At 35.7% G+C, this 19188-nt stretch overlaps 1 protein-coding gene across 1 annotated transcript in view; it reads right to left on the bottom strand.

Moving 5' to 3' along the window:
- Positions 1-19188, bottom strand: part of LOC150109214 (testis-expressed protein 264-like) — a 74251-nt gene that overhangs the window by 20039 nt on the left and 35024 nt on the right. Inside the window, exon 2 of the mRNA XM_090412157.1 lies at positions 13513-13731. Within this exon, the coding sequence (XP_090268283.1) occupies positions 13513-13731 (219 nt within the window). The remainder of the gene's footprint in view (positions 1-13512; positions 13732-19188) is intronic.

The following is a 19188-nucleotide window of genomic DNA, read 5'->3' on the forward strand; positions in this document are numbered from 1 at the left end:
TAATGTAATAATTCTCATGGTAGTGATGTCCTCTTATCTTCTAGCTATAACCTGTAAATTGCAAACGCTAAATTAATTCGCTTAAATCTGCATAACTACAAAACTACATCTCTGTTTGCACAAGTTGAAGTGACAGTACTGTTAAACAAATATGCCTCTGATACTTTCTGACATTTGTGTCGGTTTGCCCATAAGACCCATGCTAAAAGTAACCAATTAGAGAATATTAAACTGGAATGGGTTAGAGCAGTGTTTCTCAATGTGGGGCAATTAGAAAATGATGTTGCATTCGTCACCTCATCACTGATATACTTAAAACACTCACCATTGTCGGCAAGAGGAGACATCAAAATCTTTGACGCGTTGAGGGACATGATCCAAAAAACGTTGGGAAATACTGGGTTAGAGTAATATTGGAGTGGAGACACTGAAGAAATTACTAATGAAAATAAGCTACAGGTATGGTTTATCATATACAGGGTGGTTCAAAATTCCACGTACAAACTTCGAGGGGAGGTAGAGAACATCAAAATCAACCATATTCACATAGGAAAGCATGACCGGAAATGTCATCCGAAAGTGATAGGTGGTGCTGTTCGCCAGCGCTCCAGATGAGCAATTGGGGTTTCCTCATTCAAGCTTTACTGCATCACCCAATGTTTGCGCATTTGCGTGCACTACGGATCATTCAGGGATCGCAAGCATGATAGTGGGCGGCCATGATCGACGCAAAATCCCGCCATGGAAGAGGAGGTGTTGCATGTGATGGACAATAATCCAGAGACAAGCACACATGCCGCTGCCTCTGCTATAGGAGTATATTGATCCATTGTATTGCGCATTTTGCACTCCGAGTCCTTACATCCATTTCATCTACAATGTGTCCAGTTAGTGATGACCGAAGATTATCCTCGATGTGTGGAATTTGCGCAGTGATTTCTGCAGAAAATTGCCATAGACCCAGGTTTTCCAACCTGTGTTTTGTTCATGGATGAAGCTTCATTCACCTGCAAAGGAGTTTTTCAATCACCACAATACTCATGTGTGGACCCATGAGAACCCACACGCTGTGCAATCACATGCTGCACAACAATGCTTTGCCATTAATGTATGGGCAGGTATTGTCACTGACTGTTTAGTCAGCCCATACCTGTTATCACCCCGACTGGACTCCCTGAAGTATCACACCTGTCTGGAAGAAGTTCTGCTGGATTTACTGAACAACGTTCCAATGACTCTGCGCCGGAAGATGTGGTTCCAACACGACGGGGCTCCAGCTCATTTTGGAATTTCTGTGCATCAGTATTTGGACAGGTCCTTTAGGGCTCGATGGATTGGGTGTGGTGGACCCATCGCATGGCCCCACACTCACCTGATTTATCCAACATTGATTTCTTTCTGTGGGGGACCCTTAAAACCATGGTGTACAAAACGCTGTTGCCTCTGACATGGACCTCATGACAAAAATCGCCATCTGCGCTGCTAATATCCGAGAAACTCCAGGTATTTTTGAAAATGTATGGCAATCAATGTGTCGTTGGTATCAGGTGTTCAGTAATGGCGTGAATTCGAGTACCTGATGTGAAACCATATTATGTATCCAACTACTACTATTGAACTGTTCGGTTACACCTAATAAAGTTTTTTACACTACTTGCTGCCTTGTGTTATTTCTGTATCTTTTGTGTCCCTGTTAGTACCTTCCAGTGGTGTTTCCGGTCATGCTTTCCTATGTGAATATGGTTGATTTTGATGTTCTCTACCTCCCTCAAAGTTTGCATGTGGAATTTTGAACGATCCTGTAATTCATTTTTATAGTACATTCAAAAATTACTGACTGCAAATTTGAAATTCTGAAAACAAAAATTTTGTGCATGTAGTTACTACCTATGTGAGCTCCCTTTTTGACCAGTGAACACACACGCACGCACAGCTTCGAGGGAACATTGCTTGCAGAGAGTTTTGATATACTTTCTTCTTTTACTTGACTGCTTCTTTTAACTTCCTGAGTCCACCATAGAGTATTGATTTTTCTATCTTTGCAGAAAACCTCATCACATGCTTCTCTGACTGAATCATTCAATGTTCTCTTTAGGGTCTGCCAATGGAGATCCAAAGTATGTCCCTTATTTTTAAATTCTTCCATTTTTTTCTTGAATAGCATTTGTGTCTACAGTGACCAGAATCACCTCTTAAAGCTGCTCAACTTTAATTCATTTTAAAACTTTCTTAAACACTTTTCTTTTAAATATGATATTCAACTCTATCATGCTCAAAACTAAATGGTGATCACTTCTAATTTCAAATCCTCTATATACCCTTATGTCCTGAACCAGCTTGAAGATATTGATATCCATAATTTGACTGGAGAAAATACGGAAGGATGAAGCATGAAAGAAAGAGTGAATGGAGAAAAGCATAAAAGTGTGAGAAATTGAAAAAAAAAAAAAAAAAAAAAAAAAAGAGAGATAGTATCATATGGAGATTTGATGATAAGAGGTGTAATTAATGAGAAAGTGATGAAAGTATGTTTTCCAGGTGCAAAGATAAGGATGTTAGTGATGCTGTAAGTATGCAGAAGAATGAAGTGAATGAGTTGATTGTATTGGCTGTCACAAATGAAAGGTGAGAAACATGCAACGAGAGAAGATGTGAAAGAGTTGTTATTGGAAGCAAATATGAAGAGCAAGAAAGTAAAGATTGTGAGTCTGGTGCCTTGGCATCATAGGACATAACTGAGAAGGGCCAAGATTGCCAATGAGAAGATTCTGCAGGAGGAACTGCAGTTTATTGATGTATGGAATGAGTTTGATGGATATAAGGACTTATATATGCCAGATAGACTGCATTTGAATGGTTTTGGAGTTAAATGTTTGGAGAAAGTGTAGTTTAGTGACCTCATCTCATCTCATAAAGGTCGAAACTAGTCTGAGTTTCGACCTAACGGACATGTATAATGCATAGCATTATACATGTCTGTTAGGAGATGTGCTTTGCATTATGGGATACTAAGGCAAGTGATGTGAGGTCATTAGCTTCTTTATACGAGTTGCCCCAGTCCTGAAAATAGTTCAGGCGCAAACTTGTTTGCTTACACTTGGATAAAGGATTAAACCAAGTATTTCTTGGTATCTTCAATTTATAGTACAACCAAGTGGAAAAACTTCCAACAACTTTCTATAGTGAGCAGCACAACTTTGTAAAGGGCAGGTCCTGTCTTAGTAACTTATTCACATTTTATAATAAAAGTGACAGCAGAATTGGATCAAGGTAATGGCTACACCATGATATTGCTCGACTTTGCATCTGACAGAATACCAAATGGAAAACTATTAGAAAAACTAGAGAGAGAATGGGAATGGATATGAGGCTAGTAGCATGGATAGGGGAATGGCTGATGGACAGACACCAAAGAGAAGTATATGGTAGGGTGGAGTCAAGGAGAATGACGGTGACTAGTGGAGTACCTCAGGGTTTGGTACCTAGGGCCACTACTCTTTAATTTGTTTATCAATGACATAGGGAAAGATTTAAGTGGGGATATTCAGTTGTTTGCTGATGATGCAAAGCTGGGGAGAGCAACAGTTGATAAAGGTGATGTAAATATCATGCAGGATGAATTAAATAAATTGGCACTGTGGGCAAAGGTCAATGATTGTCAATTTAATGTTGCAAAATGTAAGGTTATGCACTTTGGGTTGAAAAGGTTGCATATAGTGCATCATATTGATGGTACTAGTTTGCAGGAAATTGATGAGGATACTTAGGGATAATGGCAGACAAAGAGTTAAACTTCAGAGGGCATATTGTAAAAGTTGGTAAAATAGAATGAATTATTTGGATGTTGATAAACGCACTAACAAGTAAAGATAAGTTATTATTCTACTTCATAAGACTATAATTCGGCCATATCTTGACTACTGTGCACAGGTGTGGTCACCTAGGTTTCTTGGGGACCAAGGAGGTTATTGAAAAGATTCAGACGAGTGACCAAAATGGTGACAGGCCTGTCTGTGTCTATCCTCCCTACGAGGATAGGTTGAAGGTTTGTGGGTAAAAAAAGTTTAGCTGATAGGCAGAAAAGGGGGAACATGATAGAAACTTTTAAGATATTAAAGGAGTTTTACAATATTGATACAAACGAAATTTTTCAATATATGCACAATGGAAGTTATGTGAGAGTGTGGTTAGTAAGATTGTGCAGACCAGATTTTTTGCTTGGAAAGTGGTAAGTGAGTGGAATGGATTGTCAGAGTTAGTTGCGAGTTCCCTGATGGTGAATGGATTCAAGGAGAAGTGGGATAGGATTTGTGTGTATGATGGTTGATTTGATCTTCTATAATGAGTCTCCAAACTTCATGGAGATGTTGTAAATAATAATAATAACAACAGTCAATTATACTTTTCTTATTTCTTGTGTCTTCTTCCCCTGTGGATTTGTGCACATCTTTATATTTGTATGTGGTATTAGTAATGACTAATCCATGTCCTGAATGCAAATCCAGCAGGTGCTCTTTATATCTCCAAGAAGGACTAACTTTTCCTTTTATTTAAGCTGCCTTCTCTAATGTCTTCAAAAATTCATTCACTCTTTCTTTAGTTGAAGCTTCTATGGGACTACTAGCACAAATAAATCTCATTGTCCAGTTTCCCCTCCATTCGATATTTGCCCACACCATTCAACCCAATACTGCCTGCCATTCGAGAAGATTATTCTTGTATTTAGTGTGGAATGCTATACTTACTCTTAATCCCTTGATCATTATTTCTTAAATACACCATCTTGTATTTGTTGCTCAAAGAAATCTCATCTGTTTTTGTCTTATTTGGGTAACAACTAATTATGTCAATCTAGTACTTATCCAATTCTTCTACCAGTTCCATTTCTTTTTTTTTATTTTTATGGTGTCAATATTAGGCTTATTAATGATAAGTTGGGATATGTTCCAGTAGCTGACTTTCTGCTGTTCATCATGGTTCCTTGATGAAAACAATGTGCACTTTGTTTAACCAGGCTATGCTCAAGTCAGCATGAAATTCTATCATGCTTTTATCAGCATGTTATTTTGGTTTAATACCATTGAGAAAACAATTCATTGGCTAAATCTCAAACTGTCAGCCCATCCTCATTTATTCAGTATTCAGGTAGATTCCAACTAATTGGGTGCACCATGAGATGGTGAGGATTGGACATTAGGTCAGAAGTCCTTGTCAGTGCTCCACATTCCTTAAAAGGCTACATGGAGGTCTCCTCCATCCCAGTTATCCAGCTTTGACCTTCAAGTACCCTAAGAAAACTAAAAAAACAGAAAAACTTCCAGAGAATCAGGACTCATCAAGGGAAGGCCCTTGAAGATCAAAAAAGAGCCGACTACATCATGTGTTATGTTATTATTATTATACAGATACACCTCCAGGAAGTTCCTTATTATAGAAGGAGAGTTCTTGAATGTTATGAAATGCCTTGATACCTATCATGCTTCTCCTAAAACATTCATTCACAAAACGGACTTACAGCATCCACTCGCAGCATATTCCATTCATGAACCACATACAATTAAAAGAAGCTGGATCTTGCATTCTTCCTGACCACACCATATATAGTTTCCATAGCTTTCATCAGGGATGATCTTGAATTCTCCCAAAACCAACCATGAACTCAAAATTTCTTCTATATCTATACTGTAGATCCCCTTACCAGCTTGTATACTGTCTTTATAGGAGAGGTTTCTCAAGCTAGCTATTATGTTGGTTAGCTAGTGCTGTATCTTTGAATGTTTTTTTATCTGCATGAATTCAGGTGACCATATCTGAGCATAATAGTTCAGATGTGATTTTATCAAGACCTTATTAAGTGAGGTGTACTTCTGTATTTTTACAGGTAGGTGTATTTTTTGACATTGCAGTTCTCCAGTGTGATGCCTTTACTATTTCAGCAATGTGGCCTCTAAACATCCCCAGATTCCTAACTTTCATCAGCCATTTGTGGCAAACTCCCATGAATATAATATTCAATATGCAATGTCTCCTTTCCAAAATGCATAGCCTTGCACTTAGCACCATTAAACTGATATTCATTAATCTATCCACAGAATCATTCAATCTATTTTCTGCAATTTCTTTTGTTCTAGCCATTTCCTTTGTTATTTTCTGCAGTTTCTTCTATTCTGTCACATGCTCATGGGAATGGATTTGGGGAGGGGATCAATCTTTTACCCCCTAAATTCGAGACTACAAGGGGTTTGCTACAGCAATTATGAATTGTACTAACAGTAGTATGAGAGGTGGCATGGAAATAATGGTCATATTTACATCACTGGGTAGATAGTTGCAGTAGGCTCTAGTTTCAGAGTGAAGGTGTGCTGTGATTAACCATCTGAAAAAAGCAGACAAACAGTTCAAAATGGCAGCTCTTTTTAGATGCACATATGAAGCAAGTATCAACTGAATTCCTTATTGCTAAAGATGTAAGTTCAATGGAAATTCAGATCCACATGCTGATGTCAGCAGTTTGACACTTTTTCTTCTCCATGACAATGCTTGAACTCATGCCAGTTTGCACACAAAGGATGAAAGTGCAACACTAATTAGACTATCTTCTCCAACGCACCCAAAGCCCAGATCATGCACCTTTTGAGTACTACCTGTTTAGCTCACTAAAAAATGCATTCTAAGAATGCCATTTTGCAGATGACAAGGAGTCATCTGCAAAATGTCTTCAGGGTGTGTAATGCACATGAAAGATAGAGGATTAATCCATATAAAATCCACTGTTGGTTAGTGTTTTTTCCAAGAAAAAAAAAAAAAAAGGAAGCATTTCTTTTGTAGTGCTCCTTGTATTGTATGCAAGAGTATTATAACCTAATTGTATCATTATTGGACTGGTTAGCTAAACAGATAGTATACTTGTCTTCTAACTAACAAGCTATGGCTTTGAATCTCACTGTGGACATGGATATTTGTGAAAGCCTTTCTGGATAAACAATTTTCACTGCCTCTTCAGGCCACTTATTAGAGGCTTGAAAAAAGTACGATATTTGGTTTCTAGATTAGTGTTCCTGGATTAGGTAATCCAAGAACCCTAATCCATAGCCAACCCATACTACAGGTTTACAGACTTGCACAAGGTGGGATTCACAGTAAAAAAAAAAAATTAGTTTTAAAAAATCTATATCTGCTTTATGATTTTCTGCACTGAAATTCAAAATTGTGTCCTAAAAAGTATCTATGAAATCCACAAAATACCTTTCCAGATACTGATTTATATACTGTTTAAAGTCTGAAGTTTGTTATATAACTCTAAGATATCTTTAAACTTTAAATGCTTTCTCTGGTGAATATTAAGATCTAAATTAGGGACCTTTGTATTCACCAGAGAAAATTTCACAATAGGCAACAAAATGATAAATAATGAGAATATCCATTTCAACATTAGTATAAAATTCAACAAATCAACATCCAAGTTATGAAATAAAGTACCAAGAAGAAATCTGAAGAAAGTGAGAATTGCTATACCATGCAACCAGTAGTTGAAAATTCAGGTATTGATGTGAAATCACAAGGTACATAACTTTTGAAAGGAAAGAAGTGGATTTGAATCCCATTTAAGATGGTAGGAATATTTATAAGGAATTTTTCAAATGAAGGTTACTTTTAATCAGTCATATGGAGGGCAGTATTGCCTTTCATTCCTTCCTGCAAAATATATAAAACAGACAAAAAACACATGCAACTGAGAGATAAAGCAGACTACATAGAGAGGACTAACTGCCTATCATATACTTTGTTAAAGACCAAGTTACTATGCTGGTAGTTGATCATTGAAAGCAAAGGTCTAACTTAGTATCTATGGGTGCTTAAGGGTCAAAGTGTATAACTGAGAGGAGACCTCCACATAGCCTTTAAAGGAATGCGGAGAACCAACCAGGGCTTCTGGCCTAATGTCCAATCCTCACCTTCTCGTGGTACACCCTGTTGGGTAACTATCTGGATACTGAACGAACAAGAATGGGCTGGCAATTTGGAATTATTGCCAACCAAATTGTATTCTTATTAGTTAAACCAAAATAAAAAAATGATGGTACAACATGACAAAATTTCATGCCGGCTGGGGCATCACCTGGTTAAACAAGGCTCCCCGTTGTTTTCGCCAGGGAACCAGGGTGAACAGCGAAAAGTCATCTACTGGAACAAATCTGAAAACACACCCCCTAACTTAACATCACCAGAGTTAAAGATCGGTACTATCAACATAAGAAGCCTGAATGGCAAAGAAATGGAGCTAGCTGAGGAATTAGATAAGTACCAGATCGACGTAATAGGGATGACTGAAACAAAAAAGACAAAACCTGGTGAGATCTTTCTGATCAATAAATACAAAATGTTATATTCAGTCAATGACAATCAAGGAAAAGAAGGAGTAGCCATAGTATTCAACACTAAATATGAGGCTAATCTTCTTGAATGGCAGGCAGTCTCAAGTAGAGTGATGTGGGCAAATATCAGAATGGGGAACTGGACAATGAGACTTATTTGTGCCTATGGTCCCACAGAAGGTTCTACTAAGATAGAGGTGGAGGAATTTTTTGATGCTTTAGAAAAAGCAACTGACACAATGAAAAAGGAAAAGTTGCTCCTTGTTGGGGATCTCAATAGCAGAGTAGGAAATGATTGTCACGAAAATATTTTGGAAAAATTTGGAGAAAAGAGCAAAGCTAATAATAATGGCAAATACCTGTTGGATTTCTGCTCAGGACATGGACTGGTTATTACTAACACCATGTTCCAACATAAAAATGTGCACAAATTTTCACATGGAGAGAATAGGCAAGGAATAAGAAAAGTCTTATTGACCATGTTATTGTTGATAGTGATGTGTACAGAGGATTTGAAATTGAAGTGATCAGTATTTAGTCTTGAGCAGGATAAAACTGAATTTCATATTGAAAAGAATAACATGTAAGAAAGTTTTAAAGCGAATAAAAGTTGAGCAGCTCTCAGATGTGAACTGTAGACTAACATATACAAAGATTATTGAAGAAAAAATGAAAGAGTTTGAGAACAGGAACCAAACCTTGGAGATTCAGTGGCAAGCCTTGAAGAAAACCCTGATTGATTCAGCCAGAGAGGCATGTGGTGATGTTGTCTGCAAGGATAGAAAAATCAGGACTCCATGGTGGACATAGGAAGTTAAAGAGGCAGTGAAGGAAAAGAAGAAATCATATCAAAAGTTCCTGGCAAATAAGTCAGTTTTTGCTCTTAGAGAATACAGAGACAAATGTAAGAAAGCGAAACTGTGTAAAACTAGCTAAACAAAAGTCATGGGAGGACTTTGGCAAGAATATAGAAAATAAATATCAAGAAGGTGGCAAAATATTCTGGAGGTTGTTGAAAAAGCTTAGGAATGGAGGAAAGAGTGTTGTAAAAGGAGTTAGAGATGATGAAGGTGACATGAAAACGGGAGAAAATGATATCCTTGAAGTATGAGTAATTACTTCGAAAAATTGCTAAATGAAACAAGCAGTGATAGCACAGTGGTAAAAAACACTCAACAGTCATACAGTCAGGAATAAATATCCATACTTGAAGTAGAAAAAGCCATCAAAGGCTTGAAATGTGGAAAGGCAGCAGGAGTAGATGATATTCGACCAGAAATGCTGAAGTATGGTGGAATAAAAGTCTTACAGTGGCTGCACTGCATTGTTCAGAAAGCCTGGACAGAGGGACGAATACCCGATGATTGGAGTAGAGCTCTAATAGTGCCCATATATAAAAAGGGAAATAAAACTGAATGTGCGAATTACAGAGGTATTTCCCTACTGAGTGTTCCTGGCAAGATCTATGCAAGTATACTTGAGAAGAATTGTGGAAGAAAAGCTTGGTGAAGAACAAGCTGGATTCAGGCCAAATAGAGGCTGTCAGGATCAGATCTTCACTTTACGACAAATAGTCGAGAAAGCTTGGGAATATAACAAAGATCTGTATTTAAGTTTTGTCGATTTGGAAAAGGCATATGACGAGGTGCCAAGAGAGAAGCTATTCAATAAGCTACAGTTATATGGTGTCAATGAGGCATTATATCAAGCAATACTTAGTCTGTATTTGAGTTGTAAGTCGGCAGTTAGAATTGAAGGATGTACAGGAAGATGGTGTAATGTTAAATCTGGTGTGACACAAGGATGCACATTATCCCTCTCTGTTATTCATTATCTATATGGATCACATTATGAAGGAAAGTGGTATTAAACATGATATCAGAATTGGAGATGTTAATGTCAGCTCTTTGCTTTATGTGGATGCTGTTATACTTCTGAATAAATCCGCTACAAGTTTGCAAGATTCCCTTACTAAATTGAATAACTGTTGTAATAGATATGGTATGAAGGTCAGCATTATAAAGACAAAGACAATGAAAATAGGTAGAATTGTTGAAAATGTCAACTGTGTTGTGAATGAAGAACCTGTGGAACAAGTAAAACATTTCAGCTACTTAGGCACAATTTTTAGTGAAGATGGTAAATTGAATATGGAAATAGACAACATAATCAACAAAGCTGGCATGGTAGGAAGTCAATTGAATAAATTCATATGGAATAAGAGAGAAATTAGTCAGAACACTAAATTAGCTGTATACAAGACAGTGTTCAAACCAATTTTAACTTATGGATCAGAGAGCTGGGTGAGAAGTAAAACACTTGACCAAAGACTAGAGACCACAGATATGAGAGTCCTAAGAAAGATTAGAGGCATGAACATATGGCATTAATGTCAATATCATATTAAAAACGAGGATATTAGGAATGAACTTGACATTGTCAGCATCCAGCAATGTTAGCAGAGCTAATCTCAGGTGGTTTGGTCACTTAAACAGAATCAGTGAGGAAAGATTAGCAAAATCAAGTGTTCTCTGCCAGGTTGGCAGTAAAACGACCCAGAGGAAGACCTAGATATAGGTGGATTGATATGGTACAATGTGCCTTAGACGATAGAAATATAAGATCTGATAATATTGGAGTCTTGACAAGTAACAGACTGATTTGGAGGAAAATTGTAGATAGGAAGTTAGTAATGATGTAAATTTTTCATGTAGTACTATCATATCCTGTACACTACTTGAGGGTACATATCAGGAATTTGATGATGATGGCACATCCATGATATTAAAGTGATAGTTCCCAGCTACTCAGTAATTCCATGGAAGGAACTACTTAAAAAGTAAGAGAAGAAAATTGTTTGTTCTGTTGTTTATATTATGCCTGGATAACAAAGGCTATGAGGTGAGTGCACCTTCTGCAAATTTTCCAACATGCTCTGGCTCTTTATGCTATAGGGAATGAAACTTGAAATTCTGACAGGAAAATCCTGTCATCTCTGAAAAGCATAAAGTCCACTTTAGATAAAAAGTTTGCATAAATGTTCCTCTCATTACTATAAGAAAGGGTAAAAATATTGAAAAACAGGAGAGATAACAAAATGTAATGGGAAGTGTTGCTAAAAAAAAGCGCAAAGAAATTATGCCAAGAAGGAAAACTAGCCAGAAAATGGAAACTAAATAATATATTAAGAAAATCACAGTACATGCTAAAATAAAAGTTTAATATAAAATGGAAATGTAATGAAAATATTTTAAAATATGAATAGGATATACAAATATTCTAATAATGCTCTGGACAGCATATGGCAAAATAAATAGGTCATAAATAAATAAATTGTTGTGGAGACTACCATTTTAAAAATAAAATCATTACTGTTTCACCATCATATTATGCTCATCATGTGGAGTACACACACACGATGGCTAGAAATAACAGGGCTATGGTAAATAGGTTCTTTTTGATCATGCCATGAATACTCTACATAGAATTGACTGGAAAGGCATCTGTTCTTGACATTAAATTTGTGCTCATACCAAAATGTGGTATGAGCACAAATTTAATGAGGCCTGTGAAATTCTTATCAACCATTTTTATTTTTTTAGGACTGTAGTATCTAGGAACTCTGCTTTAATATAAACATGTTAAATTATTAGGTCACTAATATTGCTGTATTAAAAGTAGTAATATGGATAACCGTTTATATAACTTTGATGTTTTCCCCCCTCCCCTTACTAGATATTAGGCTTAGAATAACAGTTGATCAAGTCATTGTCACTTTGGCGTACTGTTCAAAATGTAATATAGCTTGTCTTTGTGTGTGCACACACGTGCACTCCAGATGATGACCTTCGTATGAAAGTAGAAACATCAGGAAAATTAAAGTAATTATTCCTAACATGGTTGTAGTCTCCATAATTTACAAAATGAATGCTGATCACCGTGTAACATTAAAAGAAAGGATAAACATATTTCTGTTTTAGCAAAATTTGTTTCAAAAAAGATGTGACATATATATTGGCGCCTTAAGTATCTGTAATTAAGAATAAATATTGTCAATTTCTTGTAAAATTTTACTATGAACTGATATGAATTAATGTTATGAATGATAACCATGGGATACAACTCATCCACAATACTTTATGTAATTTCTATTGGATCATAGATATGCTTACCCTATTTGTCTGGGGTCACTTGTCAGAAATTTACCTTGCTTTTCTGATATAATTTGTACTCTTCTGTATTAAGATATGCTCCTAGCTAAACTTGGAAACATCCTAAGTGACCAAATAAGAGAATACTCATTCCAGTATGTTTACGTGGCAGCCATGATGAAATTAATATTAATATTTTGTACATTAATTCCAACCGACCATATTTACTTTCTTCTGAGGACATAGCAAAAAATATGACATAGGATACCTTCAATCAAAAGAGTAATTTGCAATATATTGCACATATACTACAGTAGCACCCCCCCCGCCTTATCAGCAGGGTGATATGTTCCAAGTCCTCCTCCGCCAAGTGGATACCTGAAACCACGGATAGTACCAAACCCTATATATATATATATATATATATACTATGCTTTTTCCTCTACCTATGATAAAGTTTAATACATACCTTTCATACATACCTATGATAAAGTTTAACTTATAAATTAGGCACAGTAAGAGATTAATAACAAAAACATAATAAAATAGAACAATTATTGTATAGCAATATACTGTAATAAAAGTAATGCAGCGACACATCCGCTGCAGCTCCAATAAACTCCCATGTTAGCAAAATGATTGGAAGGGAAGGAAGGAGTTTGACTTTTAAAATGGAATAATTCAAAATGTACTGATGAGCCATACATTTTTTTGGTTGCCAGTTATAACTAAAAAGGTAAGAAACTGCATGAGATGCAAAGTTTGAAATTTTAGGTGTATTCAATTCCTACCAATTTTAACCCTAAGTGACTAATGGGTGGGTAGTATATATATAGTACAGTAGATATGTTGGACAAAGGGATGATTCACGTCCCAGTTTGACCTCAGGTAACTGAAACTGTGGAAAGTCAACTTGCAGATAAGGGGGGGGGGGGATATTTGTATAAGTAATCATACAGTGAAGATACCTGTTTCTACATACATACCTTAAGATATTCTCTAAGTTTTGGATAAACTCTTGCTATGCCTATCATAACTGAGAGTGTACCCTTATCAGGAAATTTTACTGTTATAGCATTTTCTACAGCAGGGAATGTGGTTAAATTATAACCCTGGGCCTTCATCTTCATTACTGTTTCATCTTTCTCATCTGTTCCATCATCAAGTATTGCACCAATAGCATAACGCAAATTTTGTTCTTCTACCTAAATAGTAATAAAAAATATTTAAACAAATATGTTAAATGTTATATTTTCACCTAAAAAAAGCATAAGCAATTTAAGAAAACATCTACTGAATGAACCTATTTTAAGCATAATGTTATATACTACAAATTATAATAATAACATTTATTATCTGAGACTTCCAGGGAGTTAAGGACTCATCAGAGACCATAGATTGGTAACCCATACTACATGTCATGCTTCTCTTGAATTCATTCAGAGCAGATGCACTTGCTACTTCATCAGGCAAACTGTTCTGCTCACTGCTCTGTGAGAGAAAAATCTACCTCTCACTCCGTTCTTAACCACACATACAAAGTTAACTTCCATGGATATTTCCTGTGTCCTCTAACCAATTTCCATATAGCAAAATTTTTCATCAATTAATAACCTATAACATCCTTTCAGAAGTTTATAGACCTCTATCATATCATCCCTCTTTCTATTGTTTGGCAGGTTCTGCAGTCCACATATTCTCAATCTGACAAAACCCTAGGCTTTCATCTTCATTACTGTTTCATCTGTTCCATCACAGTAATGACCTTGTAATTAACATTCCACAATCCTGTGGGCAGCTGCTTGTCTGGGTTGCTTTATAGGAGAGTGGTTGATTATTTTTTAAATTATTATTGTATTTAGTAAGGCTGTTTCCTTGACAATTTCCAGTTCTTGTTTCAGAGATTCTTTGGAAGAACAATTCTTGTGTACTCTGGATACTAGGAATTTTACGATGTCATATTTTTGAGATGGATGGTGAGCTGATATATTGTGGATATAAAACCTGAAAAAGTCAGTTTTTCCCATATACAATAATAATCCAAAAAATAATCCACAACTCTCCCATAAAGCAACCCAGACAAGAAGAAGCCACAGGACTCCAATACCATATATTAAAGGCATCTCTGAACGTGTGGCAAAAATTATGAAAAAATATCAACTCGTTGCTACTTATAAACCATTAACCAAATTCATAACCTGTTACCATCTCCAAAAGACAAACTCTCACCAATGATGCTACCTAGCATATACAAGTACCATGTAACTTGTCTTACTATGGAGAAACAGGAAGATCTATAAATAAACATATCTCTGAACATCAAGACCATGTCCACATCTTATCAAACCTAACAAATCTGGCCTTGCACAACATGGAATTAAAAATGCTAAGCTACTACATAAATCTATATAGAAACATGAATATTTATATAAAGAAAGTGCTGAAGCCCTACTTCATAGCAGAAACAAATGCTTACGAAAGAATGATTAGAGTGAATCTGTGTGTGTGATCGTGTGTGTTCTGCAGCATTCCGCATGTCCTTGCTGATCTCTCTCTCTTTACTAGTTTGGTTCAATGTATTGAATTTCAGGTATGTGTCACATTCCTATTCTTAAACCTTTTTTTAAAATAGTTTTTTTTGGCATTTTGTGAGAACTGTTTTTTCCCTCGAATATTTATTCATAATAGAGATTCATGGTTTAAACAACACATAAAAAAAAAAAAAAAAAAATTACATTTATTATATTTCACTGGTTTTCTACTCAGCATCTTCAGAGTGCAATTATAACTTATAAATACACAGTACTGAACTAAATAAATGTGGGAAATAAATAAATGAAATTGAACTAGTCCATACATGGAACTCTCTATGGGGCAGATAATTATAAAGTTAATTTTTGGAGAAGTCAGGCTATCAGGTCTCAAAATGACATTCTCCCAGATCTTTGGCAAATAATGCAACCATATTTGTTGAGGTTGACAACGAGTGCTTCAAAACTGATGCTAATTCTAAAAATAGTCTCTCTAAGACCTATAATGACTATGTAGTACCGATGTTTTCAACCATCTTTAATCCCATGTGAAGGAGTATTGATCTACCAATCATAACTTGAAATATTAATTAATGTCTGACAAAGTCAGCATGAAGCTTTAATTGCTGTCTCCATCCAGATGTAGAGTAGGAAGGCAACTGTTTCCTCAGATATATTCTGTAGCTTCTTGTTGACATTAGTTTTGTATGCATTAATATTAAGCAGATTGAAATGCCACCTTTAATTAATTTGTTTATTAAAGTTACAATTATTTATTATGCCTTCTGAACAGTTTTTGCATTTTCAACTAGTATATAATCTATTTCAGCTGTCAAGTTAATTAGAAAACACTATGTCCATGCTCTTTTTGGTCTCCTCTTCAAGAAGGAATTGTGTTACTGCCAGGGGTTTACTTAGTGCAAAGTAGACACACATTTTCCCACACATTTAAAGATATGAAGGCAACATTGCCCAATGCTCTGAACACAAAACCCCTTTGAAAATTAAAACACCCACAGACACAGTACAGTAATGACCATAATCCAGATCTATTCACCAACAAGCCCTTGTAGTGATATTGAAATCATTCATGCTCAGTGGTTGTGGAAGACATCAATGTCTCAAATAGGCAAGAGGCCATTTTACAAGACTCAATTTCATTCAAAATGCTTAAAAGAGGGCTTCAGTATCAAGCTGCAGCAAAATGATGGGATAGCTTTGAGCAATGTATGGCTTTATCACTAGACTGACAGCATCATGAGGATGTGGTTAGCCAAGTAGATGGCATTCAGCTATATGACCCATGGGCTATCAGTTCAATCCCATTATGGATGCCTGTGGATGTTTAAAGGTGATCGATAATTTTCTCTGACAAGTGCAAGAAGACTTCCCTGCTATCTGAGGTTTCAAGCAGGTTGAAAAACCAGTGTGATTAGTCTGGAGAAAGCCACATTATCTATTCCTTATTCCATCACCAGTACTAATGTGTTTACAACTTTCATGGGTAGGACTATTATAAAACCACTGCAGATATGACAAAAATAGCTGATTTCAATCCATGAATAGGTTAGTCTATTATTACTCACCTATTCAGTTTCAACTATAGATACTTGTAGGACAAACTTTTTTATCTTCTTAAATTTATTATTTAGCTGTGTTCATTCCAAACAGCTGATTGCAAAGTCCACAGGCATACAAGTGGTGACATAATCACCATTCCAATAAATTATGAATGAATTTTCAAATTTTAAATCTTGAATTTGAGCTAATTTAGTGATTTGACCAATTTCTCTTATTCAATATAAATTTATTTAGTATGGCAGGAGCCAAATGTATAAATTTATAAGGAATAAGAGTGAATCTAAGCACTAAAAACTTGCTATATACAAGACAATGTTCAAACTGATTTCAAATTATGGATCTGAGATTTGGATTAGAAATAAAACAGTTGATCAAAGATTATTGACTCTGATATAAGTGTTTTGAGAAAAATTAGGAAAGCGAACAGATGACATCAATGGCAGAATCATTGGCAGCCCGGCAAACCAAGGTGGTGTCTCTTGGTACAGAGAGGAAAAGAAGGTGCACATTGGAATGGATACCATATCGGGAAATAAGGACGCTTCAAGGGCTGATGTTCCTCCCGATCAAACCTCTAAAAGTAACTTAAGCTATAAACAAGCTGAAAATGAAAGATCGTCAGAGAATCAAAATTGCAACATGGAATGTGAGAACAATGAACAGATGTGGAAAATTAGAAAATCTCAAACAAGAAATGGACAAAGGAAAAATTGATATTATTATTATTATTATCATTTGCCACCTCCAGGGATCCAAAGACTCATCGAGGGAGAGTGTGCCAACAGCATAGAACGATTGATCCCCTTCCAACTATTAACTGCACTCAAACTTGCTTAACTTTTTGCGTGAGCCATTAGTAGCAGATGCTCTACCAATCGACTAACCTTTGCTGGCAATGCACAGATTTGGTTGCCAAGTTTTCAAAAGGATGATGAGATGTTGGAGAGGATCCAGAGATGATTGACTAAGTTGGTTTCTGGTTTCTGAAATGTGGAATATGAGGATCATAGGGCTCTGTGAAGTCAGATGGGAAGGAATAGGTGATTTTTATAGTAACAAAGTAAGAGTAATTTACTCAGGTGGAGATAAAAAGGAAAAAGGAGTTTTTAATAAAAGAACAGCAAAGAACATCATTACCATAAAATGTTTGAATGGTGATTATGGTGATAAATTGAAGGCTGAAACCAGTGGACATAACAATAATGCAAGTGTATATGCCAACAAGTGACCATTCAGATGAGGAAATGTACAAACAATTACAAGAACTAATCAAGGAAGAAAAAAGAAAAGACTATATGATTATAATGGGAAACTGGAATGGAGTTTTGGGAGAAGAAGAGGATGGGAGTGTAGTAGGAAGATACGGACTAGGTAATAGAAATGAGAGAGGGGAAAGGTTAGTGGAATTCTGTAAAGAAAATAAGCTAATAATTACGAATACTTGGTTTAAAAAATCTAAGAGAAGACTATGCACATGGAAAAAACCAGGAGATACAGAAAGGTATCAAATTGATTACATTATAGTAAAGCAAAGATACAAGAATAGTGTAAAAAATGCATGCACATATCCTGGAGCTGATATTTACTTTGACCACAACCTACTATTCATAGAAATAAATGTGAAACTAAAGAAAATAAAAGAAGCTATGAAAAGTAAAAAATGGAACTTAGAGAAATTAAAAAATACCAAGGAATTTGGAAATAGATTGGAGAAAAAATTAGAGGAAACAAATTTTGTCAAAACTGAAAATCCAGAAAAGAAATGAGAACAAGTTAAAGATTAAAATAAAGAAGATATTGCAGAAGAACAAATTGGATATGTAAGAGCTAAAAGAATAAAAAAAAACCTTGGATAACTAATGAGATGATTTCTCTAATGGAAGAAAGAAGAAAATAGAAAAATAATGACACACCAGAAGGGAAAATATGATATAGAACCCTCAATGACAAATTGAGAAGGGGAAGCAGAAAGAAGTAGAGAAGATTGGCTTAAAAAACAATGTGAAGAAATGGAAAATTATGAAAGAATGGGAAGGTATGATCTTTTGTATGAAAAAGCAAGAAGAATGAATCACAAGAGAAATGGAATTCGAGCTAGAGGAATAGAAAAATAACGACATGAATGGATAAAATCATAAAGAATGGAGAAATCATAACTGAAGAAGAAGATAAAATCCTAATGAGATGAAAGGAATACATTGAAGATTTATATGACAAGGAAAATAGACCAAATGAGTTGCCATTAGAAGATACAAAGAAGGTAAGTGAAGATGATCTAGGCCCAGAGATTTTGAAGACAGAAGTAGAAATGGCCATTAACCACGCTACCGGCCAGGACGTATATATATGTCCACATTTCCATGGATGCGAAGTGCATGTTAAAATTGTAATACCATTGATATTACATGAGATTCATATCCATCATTAATTTCAATGATGGATATGAATCTATTTGATCTTTAATGGCCGGTAAGGTAGTTAAAGAACTAAAATGTGGAAAGGAAGAAGGAATAAATGAAATACCTGCAGAATTCTTGAAAACAACTTCAG

The sequence above is a fragment of the Typopeltis vanoorti genome, chromosome 2, assembly GCF_054136105.1.
Source record: "Typopeltis vanoorti isolate ZY-2024b chromosome 2, IOZ_Tvanoo_1.0, whole genome shotgun sequence".
Classification (NCBI taxonomy): Eukaryota; Metazoa; Arthropoda; class Arachnida; order Uropygi; family Thelyphonidae; genus Typopeltis; species Typopeltis vanoorti.